At 36.2% G+C, this 21,444-nt stretch overlaps 1 protein-coding gene across 2 annotated transcripts in view; it reads right to left on the bottom strand.

Moving 5' to 3' along the window:
- The window catches only part of SNTG2 (syntrophin gamma 2), a 280,675-nt gene that overhangs the window by 1,864 nt on the left and 257,367 nt on the right, over positions 1 to 21,444 (bottom strand). For both annotated transcript variants that reach the window (XM_042803276.1, XM_042803277.1), the window contains 2 exons: positions 14,480 to 14,572; positions 10,152 to 10,262 (listed from right to left, as the gene is read on the bottom strand). In XM_042803276.1, coding sequence (XP_042659210.1) covers positions 10,152 to 10,262; positions 14,480 to 14,572 — 204 coding nt within the window. The remainder of the gene's footprint in view (positions 1 to 10,151; positions 10,263 to 14,479; positions 14,573 to 21,444) is intronic.

The raw sequence follows: 21,444 nt of genomic DNA, 5'->3' as shown, positions 1-21,444 counted from the left end.
TAATTCCCCTTAACCTGTTTTCGACACACCACGGTACACAAGGCCGAAGCGTCCTTGACATTCTTCATGCATCAGCAGCTGCGAGCAGCTGCAGGCAAACCCTAGTGAGGCCCAGCATCAGCCCCTAGAACAGGCTCTGATCGTACAATTGCTCGGTGGGCTCAGGACCCTTGTCTCTGAGCCATTCTCCAACAGGGAAAGACCTTCACAGACACAGTAGCCTTGGAATAGAGAAAGTTTGGGCAGGAAACTGTCGTCCTTATAATGCTTGTTCAGTGCACACAAAAGCCTAAGAGAACAATTTTCAGCCCCTATGTCCTGCAAAGAATATGTAAGCAGAGATTTTTAGATGTGTATAATAATTTGTCTTGGGTGGGTCATCATCAGTCAAATAAATTTTAACTCCTTCCAGAACGTGGAAACACAAGAATTTCTCAGTTAAACAGCTTTGAGAATGTGCTAAGGTAAATGAAATGATTCCCCCTTCCCTTCAAAAATTCGTCTCTGAAATTACTGACTGATTTTCCTACAACTTTCCAATAAAAAATATCTGAATTCAGAAACAATGCATAGCCATTTTGGATTCCAACAGTTGAAATAATTAGCAATTTAAAACAGATTATTATAATTTTATATCTAATACAAATTACAAACTGACACTTCCAAGATTATAACGGAACAGCGAACACAAAATACTTTTAATTAAAAAAATAGGAGCATAAATCAATATAACCGATAAGCAGAATGTGCTATTTATCATCACTCAGACCTAGTCAAATAAGGAGCAAAGGTAACATTGAGGGAAAAGGCAAAGCTTTCTCAGACTTCTGCTTTTACATGCTTGCTAGTCAACAAATTAAGAAATAATAATCCTGAAAGAAGAAAAATCTCTAGAGAACTTGTATCAAACTAAGCACTTAGGTAGCTGTTAATAACTGGCACTTGGTTGCTGAAGTAATCATTTGGGCCTCATACTCAAAATTAGATCTCGTTGTGAAAGAAAAATGGAGCATGAATGTTGGTTAAAATCCTTTGATGCATTTAAACCCATGTAATCTTTATTCTGATTATGTGGGGGCATAAACCCCCTGCTTTTTCTATTTTGATTGATAGTTATGGAGAAAGTAAGGGAATAAGTTTCTTAAAATACATTTTATTGACAGTGGATATATAATGTAGATATTTACGTAAAATAAATATAAACACTTCCGGAAAAAAATAGTGCAGTTATTTAACTCTCATTGTCTTGGGTTTATAAACCTAAAATGAAGTACACACTCATGATTATTAATGAAATACAACTCAATATGAAATAATACAGGTTCAGTATATCAGTTCTCGGCTCAAGTAGAAGGTTTACATCTCCTGAATTACCATCTTTAAAGCCAATCAATTCTAAAATATAAAACCACTCATATTAATCTTAGATTTGTTCCAAAATCATCTGAAATCATCCAACAATTTCACATCAGGTTCTGACATTCAAGACACTGACTGAATGCAACCAAACGAACTGAGAGAAGAGAGCCCTTCACAAAGTTTTCCACTTCTCTGCTCTGGCTTTATACACTTCTATTCTGTGTTTATCAAGATAAGCAATTAGAGGTAACCCAACACAGACTGCAGGCAGGATTTCAGACTGCTCTAATAATGTTCTGTGAAGAGTTTTGGGATAAGGAAAGAGTCAAGACAGAAATGTCTCATCACTGGGAGTCAGTCCATTGCAGTGCTCCTACTGCATAGTCCTCTGTTTCTATGAGAGTTCTCTGCAGTAGTCCCTCTGAATCTGACAGAAGTTCTCTAATTTATTGTGAATAACCTTTTGAATACTAACAATGTGCTCTTATTTCTATAAAAGATAATCTACACACAGTTGAAAGAGCAGTATTGATAGACCTATGTTTTACGTGAAGACAACACTGTATTTTCTCCAGTTAATACTGAAGGTCCCTCAGACAAAGGGATTATTTTCAAGAGTGGTGACAGTTTTGAAAGTTGTTATAGAACTGAGTAGCAAATAGGTGGCATGTCAGCACTCCTTATACAGTTTCCAGATGCATTGCTTCTCTTGTGTTCTCTCATGTCTTCACTATTTTACGTTAGGTTATCCGTGGGGGTGAGCAATCATCTGAGATCATAAAAGAGAAGCAGAGCTCTAGAGGTGTCATCTTGCAGGGCTCTGTCAGATGTGGTCAGCTATGGGGATATCATAGAGGTGTGGTTCACCTAAGGCCTCGTACACCAGAAGCTCCCAGAAATGCAATTTAACACAGTAGTATTTGACCCGGGAAACCACAAAAGTGGGTAAAGCTGTGGAGCTTTATTTAAAGGATGTTTGATGTCTGTGCTGACTGCCTTCACAGTTCTGAAGCTGGATAGACAGGCACACATCTTGAGGAATAGTCATGTATATCCAAAGCAGAAGTTGCGGTACAGACTTGTTCAGGCTCAGGATAGAGGTTGCTGATGCTCCAGTGGTGGATATATCTTGCATGCAGATTACAAAAGGGAAAGGGGAAGAGGACTGGGGGTTAGTTTGGAAATATGGATTTGTTAAAGATAAGGATGGCCTTCTGGCTTGTGGAAATATACATGTTGAATAGTCAGAGGACATGGACACAATATGTCTCTTATCAAGAGATTATCTTAAACAGCATTTTAGAGGTAGAAATTTGGCCTTTTCATGTTTATAATATAATGTGAATTTTTCCTAGAAAATAACACCAGTGACACTTCTTTCAAACAAATGCATTGTTCCGATTTTTTTTTTTTTTAAGTAACATTTCTCCCCATACTTGGTCAGGTAGATGACAGAGTAACTGATCATTTTATTTGCTCTACCTCACGTAACACCACCTTGTGCTAGCTTGCCTTTTCCGTGATTGCTGCTTTTTCCTTTAATTAAGGTGGTCAGTTTATTTTTGGTGCATTTAGAAGAATCTGTACATGTCTAATATTTCAATAACCAAAGTTATTTCAGTTTACTATACGTATCCTAAAAAGTGGATTAAGTACAACAAAGGCACTAGAAGGAATGCAGCAAGAGAAGAACAGAAAAGATTAGAATAAAGCAGTGGGAGGACAAGACTGCAAAACTGCCTGCTGCTACTGAGAATATGAAAAATGTGCACACTGCTCTGACCTCAATCATTGTATGTGCACAGCCAAGTAAGAAAAATGTATGTTCTTCTTTCGGCCACCCACCCATGAGAGTTGGATATAATACATATCATAAAGAGCTTGACAGGCCTATTGCATCATTACCACGCACATACTTAATTTTATTGATTACTTCCGAGAGCTGTTGAATCACTATTTGAACAAGACATGAGCCTGTATCACATAAAAGGCAGATAATGGAGACACTGACAGATAGTGTTATTGTGCCCTGTGCTTTTCATGACTTCTTTAAGGACATCAGTAAGCCTTAGTGTTTATTAGATGTTGACAAGAGCACAACTATTACTACTGTATTCTTCAACATATTATTTCAATCAGATTGAAATAATAATCATATCTGCTGTAAAAAAAAGAACAGATAAGGATATGTAGGCTTTAGCTCCAGTTCACATGGAAGTCAAAACAGGGAAGGAAATTCTAAACTCAGTTCTGTATCTCAGCAAGTGCTCGGTTGCCATATCACGTTTGAGAAGAACAAATGTATTAGTATTGCACATCCTGTTAAGACTGTTATAAACATGTAAAGGTAAATTATTAGCTATGGTATGACAGCTTCTTCAGCTATAAACTTTTATTTGGCCTCCTCTTTGTCAGTGTCATTTACATGAAGAGCAGAAGGATAAGCTAAAATGGTGCTCTTATCCTGCAAGCATAAGAGCCAGATCCATGATGCCAACATTCAGTGCCAGATGAACTGCAACTCTATCAATTGTACTTAAGTCTTTTAACAGTATTCTACAGGGATCTGGAAGAGTCAGATGGCTTTTCACTTTCAGCTTCAGTGATTCCAAATGCCACTGTCTACTGCTAAATCTGGAACACTTTTAAATGTTGCATTGGCAGATGCAAACTTTGCTAATGCACAAGAAACCCATCTGAAAAGTTGTTCTGGTGATACTTGTCTATGAGCAATCAACTAAATTGACCCTTTCCAGCAAATATTAAAATAAATTTCCAACAACAATCAGACTGTTCAATACTGTCACAGAGGCAAAATCTTAACTTTTATCTACCATCATCTTGCAAATGTTTTTCAAGCTCTCCAGATGTTCAGTAGTAAACTGCCAGACTTCAGCAACAAAAGATCCATGTTAATAAAAATACAGAAGGGCTTGAGTGCTAGATTATGTTTTATTGATGCTAGGGATTAATGTTGCTGTAAAGAGAGAGCTTTGCTTGCACTCTCCTTAATTTGCTGTATCTCTCAACAGTACTAATGTGGAATAAATATCCTCTCAGATGAATACTATAAATCTAAAGAAAGACAGACAGTTGCTGACCTGTCCTTGATCACTCTCCTGAAGTTCTCATGTTTTAAAGAGAATAGGATTTGCTGCAAAAGTGCTGCAGGGTCTAATTGTAAAATCAGGTCACATTATACCACTGTATCACTGTGAAATTACAGAAGAGTTGAGGCTTGAAGTCAGTGAAGAAAGCATACTGAATGCACTCAGATAAATATGCAGGGCTCTTAAGTTACATATGTAACAGACAAGATGTGTATGAGACCAACATTTAGTTGAAGCTTCAATATGGCTCACAATAGTCTCACAACACTATGATTTCTTTTCTTTCTTTTTTCAATGAAATATTTAAGAACAAGTTAGTAAAAGAGCCAAAGAAGAAAGATAAATAAACTTTCTGTTCTTAGGGTGAAATAATTGTTAAAGTATAATTTCATCTTTTCTTTTCCACAAAGTATAAAAATAACGAACAAACAAAAAAAAAAGAGAGAAAAAAAAAAGGAAATGGGGAAATGTTCAGATACAATCCTGGAACTATTAATCTTTTTTTTTTTTTTTATAAAAGCAACTTTGAAAATTCAGGGTATATGTCATGTAGGTTAACAATATCTAGTAGTATTAAGATTACTTGTAATTTCTTAGTACTGGATCCTGTATTCAGGTACATAAGATATACACAACTTCACCAAATATAAAGTATTTTGGCTGATATTTATCATACCAGTTCTCTGCAACAGATTACTTTTCAAACGAAAATTTTAGCCAAAATGGTTTAGTCACTCCTGAGACTCTGAAATTTGGCAGGAAGATGAGTTTTGCACTAGGGGGTTGCTTTCTACTATTCCTGTGAAATCTGCTCACATTTGTCATTGGAAAATTAACTTCAAAAATTTATATTATATAAAGACATATTTTTCAATGAGCATTCTCCAGCTTCAGACTTCTACCAGGCAGGAAATTAGAGATCTGTGAATGCGGATCAGACAAATCTGGGTATGTTATATTCTTCCATTTTGCAAGGAAATGATGGAATCTACTTTTAGAATTTCTTTTTCAATCACACATAACTTTTTTTACAGTAACTTTAATTACTGTATAACAAAATTATTTATAAGAACATCGTGCGGGACTATGTTTAAGCCTTCATAAAGTCATAACAGATCACATGCATTGTTTCCCTCCTAGTAGTTAGTCTGTCATAAAATGGAAATGAGGCAATTTTGCTATAGTATCTTCTCAAAAATCCACCTTGATAATTCCCCACCACTTTATTATTCCCTCTATAATTATAAATTATTTATTTAACAATCTTGGTGTTTATTTAGTTATATTGTTATTTTTCTACTATCAAATTTAGGCTGACTAGTCTGTAAATCTCTATGTCTCCACTTGATCCCCTTTTCTATAAAACCAAAAAAACCAAACCCAAAATCTTGCTGTTTTCTTACCCATCTACCTGGATTTATCAAACATAACTTCCACTAGCTCCGAAACACTGCAAAACCTAACATTTAAAATATTTCAATAACCTTCCTTCCATATTCTGGTTTGTGTTTATAACCCCATGATCTTACTTGTAATGTGGGATGTAATTTCATTTTTTTGATAACTGGAGCAAACAAAAGAGCATGTAACCTATCCCTCTTATTCGCTATTTGCTCAGTTTACACAGTAAACTATGAATTATTACTTGCCTTCATGCCTTCAGCTCTCTCCTACTACTAAAGTATTCAGAGATATTTTTTCTTCTTGTTTTCATGTCTTTTTTTTTTTTCAGTTGAAACTGTTAAGAAAAGACAAAAGCAAGTATCTTTTTGCATTTGAACTTCTTATGTGTAAGGGGCTCATGTGTTGTCAATATGCTCCATCTGGCGGAAGAGCACACAGGTTTAAGAGCCACCCACCAAAGGGATATGAAAAGGCATCTCCAGCTCAAAGAATTCCAAACTGCTGATCCCATACAAACTCTGCATTAATGCCACAATCCAGGAATACTTTATAATCAACCACTGTCCTCCCCCGTTCAAAACAGTCACAGACCTACTCCATATAGTTCCATTTACATGTTATATTGCAATTTCATAATTTTTAAGTCTCTCCTACAAACAATAAGTCTGATTTCCTACAGAAACTAAGTGATGAAATCACATATGTGTGCATGTGAGCAATTTTTACCCTATTTGGCGAAGAGGTAGACACCTCAAAGGAGCTGAATTTCTAGAAGTGTGGCACAAGTTGTTGGCAGGGATTGGCAGGTCCTGTTACCACCCTGCAGGGAAGGGAAGGCAGGGAGAGCATTGTCCTTTTCTGCCTTGGCCACCCACTATACATGGGTTATCTAACCAGATAATATACACATACCTACAAACCAGCTGCAACAACTTTTTTCCCCATTGTCAGGCTGGATAAAAATATAGACTTGAAAGTGATATGAATGCATTGTAATGACTTTTGGGATATTTCAAGGAGTTGAAGAGGAGTTATTACTGGAAGTCTTAAAGGCAGGGTAAATTCAGGGAAATACTGAAGTAGGAAACTATGAGGAGAAGTCATAGGGAATATGAAGGACCTGAAGGAGAAACAACTGACATGAATCTAGGCCTTATTAGCTCCTTCAAACAGAAAACTTTTGAAATGGAAAAATGTACTGTTCTTCATCTAAAACTGAAGTTCACAGGAAGAAGCACTCAGCTTAGAATTTATAGAAGGAGAAAAAAACAACATCTCTAACTATTCACCAAGATGCAAAACCAGAATTCCCAAATGTGATTTTTTTGTGTAAGAATTGATAAGCATATAAAGTTAGACATAATTCAGAAAATTCTTTTGCAACCTTAACAGTACTGTTTACTGCCAAGTGAACATCAGTCATCTGTATCAAGCTTTATTTCACATGTAGTGGCTCATTTATTCAGGAAAAATTAAATTTCTATTATTTGATGACGATTTCTGTTTCTCATTATTGGCTGCATTTCACCATACAGCACCATCTGGCTCTATGAAATCTCTTTCAGTACAATAAGCTGAGGCAGATACTGTACTACACTATGGGTATTAGTGTTGGTTATTTCCCGACTAGTCTGTAACTCTGAGGTCTAAGAAATAAAATCATATAGGTGGTAGGCATATACCTGAACATTTATACCACTTATTTGAAGTGGAGAGGCTGTGCAGCTGTAAGCCAGTCCCATTTAATGTGAAATCCTAATGGGTACTCAGCACATTGCAGAGGCAGTGGTAAAGGGTATAGTCACTGAAATTCTGATAAATCCTCACCTACATAATATCAGCCTTTCCTCTGACATTTAATAAACGTTTCCTGGGCTCTTCCAACATTTAAAATTCATATGTACATTTAGGTACATACATACTTAGAATTTTGTATTAACAGATCACGTATCATCTTCCATCTGTTAATTTCAAGGTACCTCACAAATATTCATCAGAGCTTTGCCAATTACAAGGTGTTTTCATTAGAGCTATGCAAAAGAATAATTTTTTGTGTTTTAACAAATCTGTCTCCTTGATAAAATTTGATGTAAAATTATCACTAGGACTCAATTTTACTATTATTTTACAGATAATCAAATTTTCATTAAAATGCTAAAATTTACAGTTTTTCTATCTAAAGAGTAAAATACAGGTAAAACCAATTAAAAACAATTGAAGTGAGCACAGAAATAAAAGTAAAATAAAATTTTAAAAAAATAAGAGTTTACCACAGCAGAAAGAGGAATGATCCAGGATTAAAGCAATGGAATTGGAGCCCTTGGACAATCACACACATGGATTATCTAATGAATTAGTACACAGATTTGGATTCAGATTATGGTTTTTGCACCAGTACAATCTTCCTGTGTCATCATTTGAGCCTACTCAGCAGCTAAATGCCCCGCAGTCACTCACCCACCCTCCCCCCACTTGGGAATGGGGAGGGAATCGGAGGGACAAAGGGAGACTCGCGGGTTGAGATAAAAACAGTTTAATAACAGTGACAGAATAACACGCTGACAGCGGCATCAACAGGTAATGTACAATACAGCTGCTCACCACCCACTGACCAACACCCACCTGCTCCCAGCTGGTGATCCCCAACACCAAGGCCCCACAGCCACACTCACAGAAGTGAGAGCCCCTCCCTGCCCACTCCTGCCTTTATATAGTGAGCACAGTGTCACATGACACGGACTATCGGCCAATCGGGGCCCAGCCCTCCAGCTGTGCTCCCCCCGCCCCCGCACACAGGTGAGGGCACTGGGACCTGGGGAGCCCCTGGGGTCTCAGGGGGCTGCAGCTCCTTCCGCTGCCAGACCAACGGGAACTCTAGGCCAGCCCCAACCAGGACATCCTTTCTGACCTGGAACAAGTTATGGGAGCTCTCTGAAACAGATGATCACATACAAAATGATGAGATAGTCCTTTTCTGTCTCCGAGGTCTATGTGAGAGATGATGTGGAAATGACCTGCTACTATAGTCAAGTTACTGCAGTACTGTAACTTTTGCAACGGATTATAATATCTTTTACAGTAGAGCCAGCAGAAAACTCATGTTAAATTTGCTGATGGCATACTGAATAATTTACTAATATAGAAGTACAAAGAAAGACATATTGAATTTGTTGTAACTTTATGATAAATGAGGGAAGTTAGAAATTTTCTTCTGACAACTTTTTAAACATTAGAAGGATAGGTAATGTATACACCTTTGTGTATGGGAAGTATAGAAAAGTATCACTTTATAAGTGTCTTTTACCTGTACAACCCCAGGTAAGACTATATGAGAATTTTCCTAGGTCTTCAGATATTTTTCTGTTGTTTCCATTGGCTTTTGTGCACCAAATTGCAGATGAACCTCACTCTTATCTTCCTCTTCTTGGTCATACCACATCAAAGTTCTCATTCTTTTTAAAACTGCATGATTGAAACATTATATCTTTATTTATCTATTCAGCATGAAGCTTGGGATCACAGGGTAGAATCAGTGCAGATTAAGGCATTAAAGCCAAACCTCCAGATGATGATTCAAACTACAGTCCTTAACTAGAAATTGCTGAAGTTCAGTTGGGAATCTGAATTCTAATTTTCACAATTTTATTTGATGATTTCTAGACAAAAAAAGAAAAAAGAGACACCAATAATGTCTCATCTATAGTCACAACTGGATGTCTCCATGGCTTAATTCCAGATCCTGCAAATCACTGAGTGCTCTTAATTCACAGTAGAACCAACAGGTTTCAGGAATTGCTTGGCCTCTTGCAAGAATATTCCCTTTTTTAAGCTAATAAATGTTACACAGTATTTTACATTATTGGTAAACCTTAAACACATATTTTCTTAAAATTGTAAGTCTACTGTGTAGCAGTTTAAAAATGTATTCAGCATTTAAATAGTTTTATTTTTCCTTTACCCTTTAAAAATATATATATATTATATATATTATATATATATTATATATATTATAGATTGACTAAACAACTTCATAGAAATCATCTTTCTGGAACAGTAAACCACCATCATAACACAACTCAGTAACAGGCTTGCACAAATAGTGTAATAAATCTATAGATACTACATCACTTCCTTTTATTGTGCAGTTCCTAGAGTACAGGAAAATAAACTGTGATGTGGAGTTCACCATATGCATATGCAGTAGTAAATGGAATTTTTGATGCTTTGATAGTAATTCCACCTCATTTTTACTAAACTGAGAAAGAGGATGTTGCTTACCTTTGTCTCAATTTGTTTGGTGTCTAGATTCTGAAAAAGCAGCTTTACTCTTGTTTTCCCATCATCTGAAGAACCTTTGAGCTGAGAGAATTTATACCTCCACAGCACATTCTAAAGAGTGAGAAATTTGATTAAGGATTCTGTTACACACTATTACCTAGAACTACAGATTGATGATCAACGATTATGTATTAAGATAAAGCATTAGGGCAATAAACATTGCACATGATAACATGGCATCTTTACTACTGTTGGCAAATCCTAAATTGACAAGGATGTTTTAATAGTTATCAAGATACTTTTAAAAACAAATATTAGGAAATTATTTTTGAATACAATGTAATTTTCTGTATTTATCTGAATGTTTTCTATTGATTGCTTGAAAATGTGTAAGTAAAAAAACCACAAGATAACAACTTGGATCTGGACTTCCTGTTGATGTTTCCTTAATGCCTGTAATCTTAATGAAAATTCTATTCAGATGTTGAAATGTGATTCAGCCCCTGGACACTGCTGAGGAAACACAATAAGTTCACTACGTCTTATTTTCCCATAAACCTCATTTCTAAATATTTTTTCATGTAGACCAGTGTTAGCAGTGGTCTTCAGAACCCCACTCATAGTTTGAAAGGGAGTGCCCTATAAATAAAAAAGTGTTTACAGAAGACACAAAAAGCCTGATTCCATCTCCTGGTTCCCTGCAGACATAAATGTCATTGACTTCCTAAACAAATATAACAGATGAAGAAAAACCCAACTAAGCTACAGCATTGTGATGGTGCTTAAACTTTACATTCATGAACAGGTTTTAACTGGCTCCAGAGGGACTAATTAGACCACCTGAAAAGTATTTAAAGCTTAAATGAGTTTGGATCTAAATAGGATAGAAGAATATTCACAATAAAATATATCTGCTAGGGTGGAGGTGAAACAAGAACTTAGGAACACTTTAGCAATAATAGGCATTGCTGGAGCCATCATCTCTCTCAACAGTTGACACAGAGTGGAAAAGAAGAGAAGTAGATGGGTCTGGAAGGTGGAAGAAAATGCGCACTTTGGGATCCCTTTATGTTGGATGAACATCTGGAAGCACAGGATGGGGAAAATGAACCAACCAAGCCAACAAGATAAGAATCTCTGCAATCAGATATAAAGGAGCTGCAGGACACAAGAGTATCTTTGTGATGGGCCCAAAACGGTAAAAACTGAATGAGTTAAGCCCATGATGAGCCTCGAAAAGAACATGTGAAAAATGAAGTAATTCTTTCAAATAAGTTTAAGAATCCCCCCAAACTGTTCTAGAAAAGAATTTTGAAAAAGACACCTGAACTCCTTGTGTCGAGTTTCCATGGCAATGTTGTGGTAGTGAGAGGGGGGCTACAGGTAGTGGCTTCTGTGAGAAGCTGCTAGAAGCTTCCCCCATGTCAGACACAGCCAATGCTAGCCAGCTCCAAGATGGACCAACCACTGTCCAAGGCTGAGCCCATCAGCAGCGGTGGTAGCCCCTCTGGGATAATATTTAAGAAGCGGGGAAAAAAAAAAAAAAAACAAAAACAAAACAACTGTGCTATTGCATCTAGGAAGAAGAGTGAGAATATGTGAGAGAAACAATTTTGCAGACACCAAGGGCAGTGAGGACGTGCTCCAGGCACCAGAGCAGACCATGGTGAAGACCATGGTGAGACAGGCTGTATCCCTGCAGGCCATGGAGGTCCATGGTGGAGCAGATCTCCACCTGCAGCCTGTGGACGACCCCACACTGGAGCAGGTGGATGCCTGAAGGAGGTTGTGACCCATTGGAGACCCTGTGCTGGAGCAAGCTCCTGGACCTATGGAGAGAGGAGCCCACGCTGGAGCAGGCTTGCTGGCAGGACTTGCAACCCCATGGGGGACCCACGATGAAGCAGTCTGCTCCTGAAGGGCTGCACCCTGTGGAAGGGGTGCTGGAGCAGTTTGTGAAGAACTGCAGCCTGTAGGAAGGTCTCATGTTGGAGAAGTTTGTGGAGGACTGTCTTGTGTGGGAGGGAGCCCATGCTGGAGCAGGGAAAGAGTGTGAGGAGTCCTCCCCCTGAGGAGGAAGGAGTGGCAGAGACAACATGTGATGAAGTGACTGCAACCCCCATGTGCCATCCCCCTGGGTCACTCAGGTGGAAGAGGTAGACAAATCAGGAGTGAAGTTGAGCCTGAGAGGGGTGGGGGGAAGGTGTTTTTAAGATTTGGTTTTATTTCTCATTACCCTTCTCTGATTTGATTGGTAATAAATTAATTTTCCCCAAGTCAAGTCTGTTTTGCCCATGACGGTAATTGCTGAGTGATCTCTCCCTATCCTTATCTCAACCCACAAGCCTTTTGTTACATTTTCTCTTCCCTGTCCAGCGGAGGAGAGGGAGTGATAGAGCAGCTTTGGTGGGCACCTGGGGTCAACTCACCACGCTACTAAGCAAAAGTTCTTGTCCTTTCTATTTCATCATTTGTAATAAGAAAAGACCTTTTTATATTGTTTTACAGACTATAAAAAAAGAACATTTTTTAATGAGTACTTGAGCTGGTCACCCAAAATTTGAGATCCAGGCTTAGAGTCATAGAGCAGACAGGGGACTGGTCATTATTTTAATAAGCCTGTATGAACATCTGCTGTGATGTAAGAACATTTTTTTGCATCAATAGGTGACTTTAAATTGAAATTCATTATCGCAAAAAAAAAAAAAAAAAAGAAAAAAAAAAGAAAAAGAAAGCAAAATTGTGTCCCTAACAAACTGTTAATTGCTTGACCACTTGACCACTTAAACCATCTTTTCAGTGTTGGTAGGAAATATTCTGTAAAAGTCATGCGTATAGGGCAACACAGTCAACTCCAGCTGATAATTATAGCAAGCCAGATGAACTGTGAAAGCCACATTACTGCCTCGCTGAGGCTTGCGGATGCAGAGGACATCTCCATCTCTTACAGTACTGAACAGTAAATGTACTTGAGCTCTTCAGAATTTTTTCAGTTTAACAACATAATCAATCTATCTGATGGTATTCTGTATTTCTCCTTAGGTAAGTAACAAAGGTTGATCTAAATCTTCCTCATCATCATTACTGAAGGTAGGCACTGTGGCTCAAAGTCCTATCAATAGAGAAGTTCATAATTTTAAGGTGGGAATACACCCAATCAATTTTCACATTTAAAAGAAACATTTTCTATAGTCTAAATTAATGAGATTACTTTTTATACTTAATTTGTGGCTACGCGCAAAATGTGTACAATTGTGCAAAAAGCAATTTCAGAATGCAGTATCACCTGAGGCAGAGAAAAGTATGCAAATGTATTTCCTGAAATTCTCCTGCCTCATAGAATACCGCACTTAATGCAATTAGTCTAAATTTTCAAATAACAATGATCTTGGTCATCATTTCTATGCACAGAGATTTCCATAAACTCGTGCATTTTGGCCCCAAACCCCCACAATACCAACACACAAATACTAGATCCTGTGTCAATATTTCAAAATGCTGTATGTTTCCTTTTAACTCAAAATGACTGACTGAATTTCTTTAATATATATTTAAAGATTCCTTTCAGTTTGAAGACCACATTTCAGAGGACAGATCTTATAATATACAGCTCTATTAATGCAGAAACATTTTTTTTATGTGTGTTTACTTCTACAGGCAAACAAATGTATAAATCCATTTAGAATAACTTAAATTATCATTAAATTATATACAAAATAGTAGAATTACAGACAGGGCTTGGAAGTTGGCATGTATCATAAAACTTCCCCTGTAGGCACTTTATATATAGCCACTGTTTTGCCATATAAGTGAATCTAATCTTATAGATTATGACTTTGAAATGCATTTGCCCTTGTTCTGTTTATTTTAGACATGGCCTAAATTTCTTATGATGGAAGAATAATTAATCCTATTTTACATCTGTAGCTTCCAAATGCATAGAATCATGTGACACTTCACTTTTTTCATGACTGGTAATCTTTTAAAAATCTTGACATTTCTTCATTATAAGAAACCAAGTTCCCTGTTAAATATAACATTCCTTTGCTTTTATTACTTGAAAAGGAAATTACTTTTTTTTATGTCTTTCTCCAAAATTTATCTTTACATGGTAAAACACAACTATAATTGTCCATTCCAAGTCCCAAATTAACTACATTTCAGTAGTTCTATATAAAAAAAAAAGTACAGTACATTTCAGGAAGAAATAGTCAACATCATCATAAAAAAATTACCATTACTGATCAACATAAAAAATTATGGATACCGGTAACTTCAGTAACAGTAAAATAAAACAGAGTTATGTTTTCTTTTCTTCTTCCTCTTACCTTTGTTTTACTGTCAAAACAGGTAAATCCCAGAGCAAAGTCAATTGTGAAACACAGTGTATCTCCTTGCCAACTGCACATATATGTTTTAGACTGGAAAAAAAAGGGCATGATTTTTAGGATAACAGCCATCATCATCACTTATCATATACAAATAATATTCTATGCATTTTTTTGTGTGGGAAGACACTCAGCTGGCAATATTGGTACTGGTTTATATTATTACATTTTAAAATTGTCAGAAACTTCTGAATGTAAGTCAGTATCAGATCTATCAGCTAGACACTAACTGGAGATCTATATTTTAAGTCACTCTTCTACAAAATAATACCATATTCTTGGAAACCATCCCTTACAAAATGCAAACCACAACAAAGTCAAATCTGACTATTTCAAACTTTTGGAAAACTGCTTAGACCTGAACAATGAATGACTTCTGACATAATTTCCAGTAAATGTGCAGATATCAGTGCCTAAATGTTTAGTCATTGCAATCTAACTATGAAGAAGCTTTCTGTCTACTTGACTTCTCTGTCTGATTTAACCACTGTAGACATGTTTTTTTATTTTGCAACTTTAATCTGTAAACTTGTGTGACATTCCAGTTTAGCACTATGTTAGTTTATCTTAGTTAATCTAATTTAATAAGAAGAATTAATAACTACCACTCATTAGGTAGTACTGATGCTCGGTATACAGTGCTATATATATGGCAATTCTTTGATCACCTTTCAGTTTACAAAGAAAAAATCTATTTTGTTAATAGAACCCGGAAGTTCTGTTTAAACTTCTGAATAAGCTTTACAGTTAAAAGTCAATTAATATTGTTGTTTACATGTGTTTTTAAGGCTAGCTATCTTGGGTATATAGCGGGTTCTGAAAGCACATGAAAAAGCTTCTGCTGCTGATGTAGTATGAAACAGCTTGATGATATTCACCATTCACAGTTAATGGCAAAAAGCCCATTTCCTTCAGCATGAGTAGACATCAGATCCTGTCTCCAGCCTTTCCTTGCCTCACCTTACCAGCCATTTTTAAAATGATACCCTGGTACCTGATGAAATCTTTGGTTTTGTTTTCTTCCAAGGGAGCATTACTTTGCTCTCATTGATATTTCATAAACCACAACATCGCCTCAAACGTAGACATTTGTTTACATTAAATTTTTGTATCTGGGTAGTTTCTTTAAATTCAAAAAAATGGTTTTAACACAAGAATGGCCTAAGGGAGATTGAAAGCATTAATAAACCTGCTTAAGTTGAAAATTGTCTTTGTAATTTTTTTTTAAAGATTTTCAGTATAATCTAAAACTTCTGCATTTAGTAATTGCAAAGGTTGACTCATTCCACTATTAATAAAAAAATATTTAGTTATATTAAAATAAGCATTTCTAAATTCCAGATATGACATTATTTAAAGGATTTTGAAAGGGCTGGGAATTAAATTAATTTATTAGTATAGATTAGTATTATAATCAGCTCAACAATGACAGAGATGTATATTATTTCTGAATAAACTATTTTGCTCATTGATGTTCAAAGATCATATTATTTGGCATTTAAAAAGATTTCAGTGATTGATATTCAATTAGAACAACATTTAAATATCCCTACGTTTTATTCAGTAATTACAAGGTGGCATTAAGCAGCAGTCATAATTTATTCTCCATTATTTTCCAATTAAAAAGGTTATAATAGCTGAGCTCTGACTCAGCAAAGCAATTTTTAAAACATATTAAATTAGATTCCCCCAATGGGTAAGCATCTAATTGCTCAGCCACAAATGGTGAATACTAAAATGAATTATGCACAAATAATTAGCCTGTAGTATTTTACAAATATTTAATATTTGCAAATAATGGAACTGCTTTGGAAATTATTTGCAGACAAATACTAGAGACAAACAGAACATGCTGCATTTTCACTGTGATAAACATTACGAATATGTATATATAAGGTTTATACTTATATAAACTAATGGTGTTTTCATTATGACAGAATTAGTTTGGGTTTTGCCATATAAATTTAAAATCCTGCCTTTGGCATTTTCTCAGTGGCTTTGAACAGGTTCTCAGGCAGCACTGTGATAAGAAACCCCATCTCCACTCATTAGCTCTAGTACAGAGCACTGTCCCTTTTCATTCTTGCCTTTGGAATAAGCTTCCTGTATGTTTGCAATTGTGTGATCCCCTTGGTCATCTACAACAATTGTCTACATGGAAGCTTAAAATAAAAAATCTAGTCTTAGCTGTCTTTTTGTGAATTTTTCAGAAAATAAAATAGCACTGCATATTAGCCAGCTTGAGAACTCAGTTTGAGCAACAGAGAGGAAAAGAATAGGTTATTTAAAAAACCTTCTATACCAATCGGAAGTTATATTTTTCTGGGCTAAAATATTTTCCAGTCATACAACTATACCCAAATAGCCACATGAATTTAAATAGTTTATACATGTATGAAAATTCAAATCATTAGCAACTGTTGTACAGTGACCATCTTTGGCTTGCACTGTTCCAGACAAGATGTAAAAGTTTTTCCAGCTCTAGACTTGGTGATTCTGAACTTGATGGGGATGTAGACTGGTAGTTTATTCCTGATGAGATTCTTTAGTCAAAGTATTATGAATTTAGCTGTTAAAAGGAAGGCCTCATATCTGAACTGCAACAGCTAAGAAAATTGTAGAACAATTATTTAATGTTTTCCAAGCAATAGTGAAATGATCTCTAGAATAATTATTTGTAATAAAAGACAACTGCAAAACTATTATCTGTGTAATTGTTCAGATATCAGTATCTCAATGCATATACCTTTAACTTATAAAAAGATCATTAAGTTGATAATATCACTGTCCAAACATCAGAAGAGCAGTGTTTCTGACTAATTCATAGGAGGAAATTCTTAGACTTCCTGTTCTGAAGCATGGCACTGGTCTATCTTTGGCACTGGTGTCTGTTCTCCCAGACATTGAGAGGGCTTAATAGTTATAATAACTACACATATATGCTCTATCTTTTTCATAGACATAGAGATTTCCCAGAAACAATACAGCTTTGATCTCTCCTCCTCGTTTAGCAGACTGTCCTAGGATCCCAGAGGACCTGCCCTCCTGATGGCAGTTTCCACTGGAGCTATTCTGTAGAACCGATGGATGTTCCAGCTGCTTCTTCGGGCAGACATGTGGTGGCCAGCATGACACTATCATGCTAGCATGTACTGTAAATGTAGGCAATATCATGCAATGCTAAGATTATTATGCACTAATTAGCATTATCTCACTTACTGGCAATACCAGTCTTGAGCACATGTACTCTCTGCCTACCTTGTCCACACTGGGTCCCTTTCACTGGAGCAGCTCATGTGAGAGTAAGCAAGCCTCTTTGCTCCAAAAGCAGAAGGGGAAGGTTAAAAGCAGACCACAGTATTTCCTTCTTGCTAATGAAATTCCTGCCTCGCCTCAGCAGATTGCTGATACAAAGCTGGACTCTTTTCTGTGCACAAACTGCAGAGGACCAAGATTCCTAGAGGGGCGTAAGAAGTCTGGATAGGGTAGAGAGTTAGGAAAAAGAGAGTCCTGGGAGCTAAATGATGGGAAAAGTGGTTCTGCATCTAGGATCAGGAGGTGTCAGCGAGAGTGTGCAAGTACCCTTCTACTGCAGCCTTCTGAATTAAATTAAGTCCCTACATTTACCCTAGGGCAAGATTGCAGCCCCCTAACAAGGTCACATTAGCTGGTCAGTAGTTTGTCTCTCACTCCCATCTGCAAAACTCTCGCCACTTCCATCCCAGCATGATCCTACAGTTAACTAATCTTGTGAGGCTTGGGGAACTTTGTATGTACTGGTTTTGTTGTTGTTGTTGCTATATACATCAATTAATATCTTCCATGACTATGTACACATCTTGGAATCTGCAGAAGGTAATTAGCATTGAAGGCTTTGGTTAATTACCTCTTAATGGAAAAAACAGAAAGGCTTCTTTCATTCTTATCTGCCATCAGTTTTTACAACAGGGAGAGGACAAGAGACAGGTTGCTTCAGTACTCTAAAACAGACTGATGTAGGATTCTGTCCAACAATGAGAAGAGACTTTACAAATATGCTCAATGACAGGCCAATTAATTTCAAAACAAGCTCTTATGATCACCAGTTATGATGACCCTTTCCCTCAGAAGGAGGGAATGCATTTGTAAACAGACCACTAACCTAACAAGAAGGGCTTTAAACTCGGTTCATGGGTGTTAGGTACACAAGTCAAGAGATGAGTAAATGCTAAAACTGGAGAATGGGAAAAGACTACAAGAGTGACTTTCTTATTTCCACTCATAGAAGAGGGCGTAAATATACCTCAAATATCTGTACAGTGAGAGACAGAGCCTGGGCAACAAACAGAAAGGGGGACCATTTCATGTGTAGTCACTGGCCTGTGACATGGTTGGAAACACAAAGACTTGGTGGGCAATAGGCACCATTGCTGCCCAGACACAGGCTGCTTAGGAAGGAGAGGCAAGGAAGAAAAAGAGAACCCCTCCTCTTTTTTAGTTGCCTTCTATGTGTAGGGGTTCTTGGCTACACAGAGCTGTAGTATGAAGCCAGAAGGAAGTCAGCATGCCCACCAGATCAGAGGCCTTCTGATTTTGTCACAGACTTGTGGGTCTCCCAGGTATGCCGAAGCGATAAGAAAGTTTGGTTGCTTCAGGAGCTGTCCAGTTCAAAGAATTCTAAATAAATCCGGACATGCAACAGATTTTTGTGGCTACTGGAATATGAGCTTATTGAAATGTTTTAGTTGGGGGACCTGAATTGCCAAAGTTCTGTCACAGGTGTCCAGTGTAGCACCTATGGATTTTTTTCAAGACATACAATCTTTTAACATTACTCTGATGTGGGATTGTATTGTGTCCAAGAAATAGGAGCTCCACCTGTTTATGCTTTTCGGTATCATTTTTAAAAATCATGATTACTAATAAAGCCTGTCAATTGAGATGTTACATTCTAAGATCATCAACAAAAAATCATAGTAAAAAAATACCATTTTATATAATTTTTAAAGAATCAGGGTGGTCAGTTACCAGTCTTTTCAGTCAGTATCTCTTTTCCTAAGAAAATCCCTTATCTCCCTGGCTAATAAAGTTTCTAAGGAACAAATGAGATTCAGTGATGTTGATCATGTAAGGGCAACACAGAAATACGACATAGTGTATATTCCTTTTAATAGAGTTTACTTTTATAAGTTAAGTGCTGTTTTTCCTAATGCCCCACCAAGCTTACAGTTTAAAAAATTCAGCTGATGCCTGGCCACATTGTGGTTAATTATTGCCTTGCATGAAGGAAAAAACCTCGCTTTTGCTTTGACTACAGCATTCTTATGCAATATATTAATTAATTCTGGACTCAGCTATGTTCTGTTGAGCAGGAATTTTAGTGTTTTGATCAGAAATAAATACTGGTCTTCTATTCTAAATTAATACAAATTTGGCACTTGATTTTGCTTGTTGTATTTTTTTCCAAAAAGCAATTGGAAAGTAGACAATACCATTACATGTTACTGCTTAAACTACACACTTCCCCTGCTACCCTATCAATTACTTTATAGATGTATACATACATTTGCTTTAAGATGGGCTGTAAAGGCTTTTTACATGTAAGTGGGAACACAGACACTATTTCTCACTATATTCATGTTATAGAATTCATCACATACTTTCTAAAAATACATGATAAAAATAACCAGAGATCAAAGCATTTGGGCAAGAACCATATCCATATGCATACAGTATACATATTGCACACTATATTAGTATTATTCACTTATTCACTTTAAGTTAAAATATGTGCTATGCCTCTGTGTGGAAAAAATATGCCATCAATATACTAAATGCTAAAATCTTAATAATGCTTTGACTTTGCTTAAAACAAGGGAGTATTTGCATTACAATTAAAATGACATTATTTTATTGATCTAATTAATATATTTTTGAAATATTGTTTTCCAGAGACAAGTCATCCCTTTTACAAGTAAAATAACAGAATTGATGAGAATAGTTTTATTGGTTCAGTAAAAACACTACCTACTTCATAGATTATAAAACAATCATTGCTATCTGCATCTGGTCTTTTTTCTTTTTTATAGTTAACTACCAATTAATATAGATACAAGCCAGCAACAGTAGTGAATGCATTTAGCATGTTTAATTTAGTGATGACTCCAAAATCTACTGAAGTTAATGGCAAAGCTCTTTTGAGCTATTGAAGATTTGTTCTTATTTAATTTAAAAAAAAATAACAATTAAAGCTTAGTCATATGCAGATCAAAATTAAGTGTCTAAAAACTCAAAAAGAACAACTAGAAATACCCCAAACTGAGCATTTTTCCTTATTGAAGGACGTGACTTTTCAACAAAGTCCATGATCTCATAAAGACTTAAGAAAGTGAATTGTATACATATGAGAAGAGTAGAATTCTAATGAGCTAAATGTGTATGAAGCGATTTGTTTGTCATTGTCTATTAAACTGCAGATTAACATGATCATTTAATTGTGAAAGTTTTATCTAGAAATCAATTACTTGTCAACATTTCAATCATATTAACAAGACTCCATTTTTGCCAATTTGAACTGATAAAATTTTAATATCATCCAAATATCACTGATACTTCTTTCTTCTTATTTCTGAGACCAAATGACACCTCATAGTACATTTAATTTTTTTTTAGGCTATCAGTGTGGGCATATGTAAAAAAATGGGAGGAAGTTTGTAGGATTTATCAGAGGAACTTAAATGCCTGAAACAGAGAAGGACCTAAGTGATGTCTCTTTAACTATGCACAAGAAATATATATGCCCAACATATAATATGCCCATATGCCCAAATATGCACATATGCCCAAATAATGCACAACAGCATTTAAAACACAGTGAGGGTAAGGAAAAAAATTAAACCAACAACGGACACTTTGGAACACAGATT

Source organism: Tyto alba, unplaced genomic scaffold (genome assembly GCF_018691265.1).
Source record: "Tyto alba isolate M040663 unplaced genomic scaffold, T.alba_DEE_v4.0 Super-Scaffold_40, whole genome shotgun sequence".
Lineage (NCBI taxonomy): Eukaryota > Metazoa > Chordata > Aves > Strigiformes > Tytonidae > Tyto > Tyto alba.
This window is presented reverse-complemented; position numbering and strand designations above follow the sequence as displayed.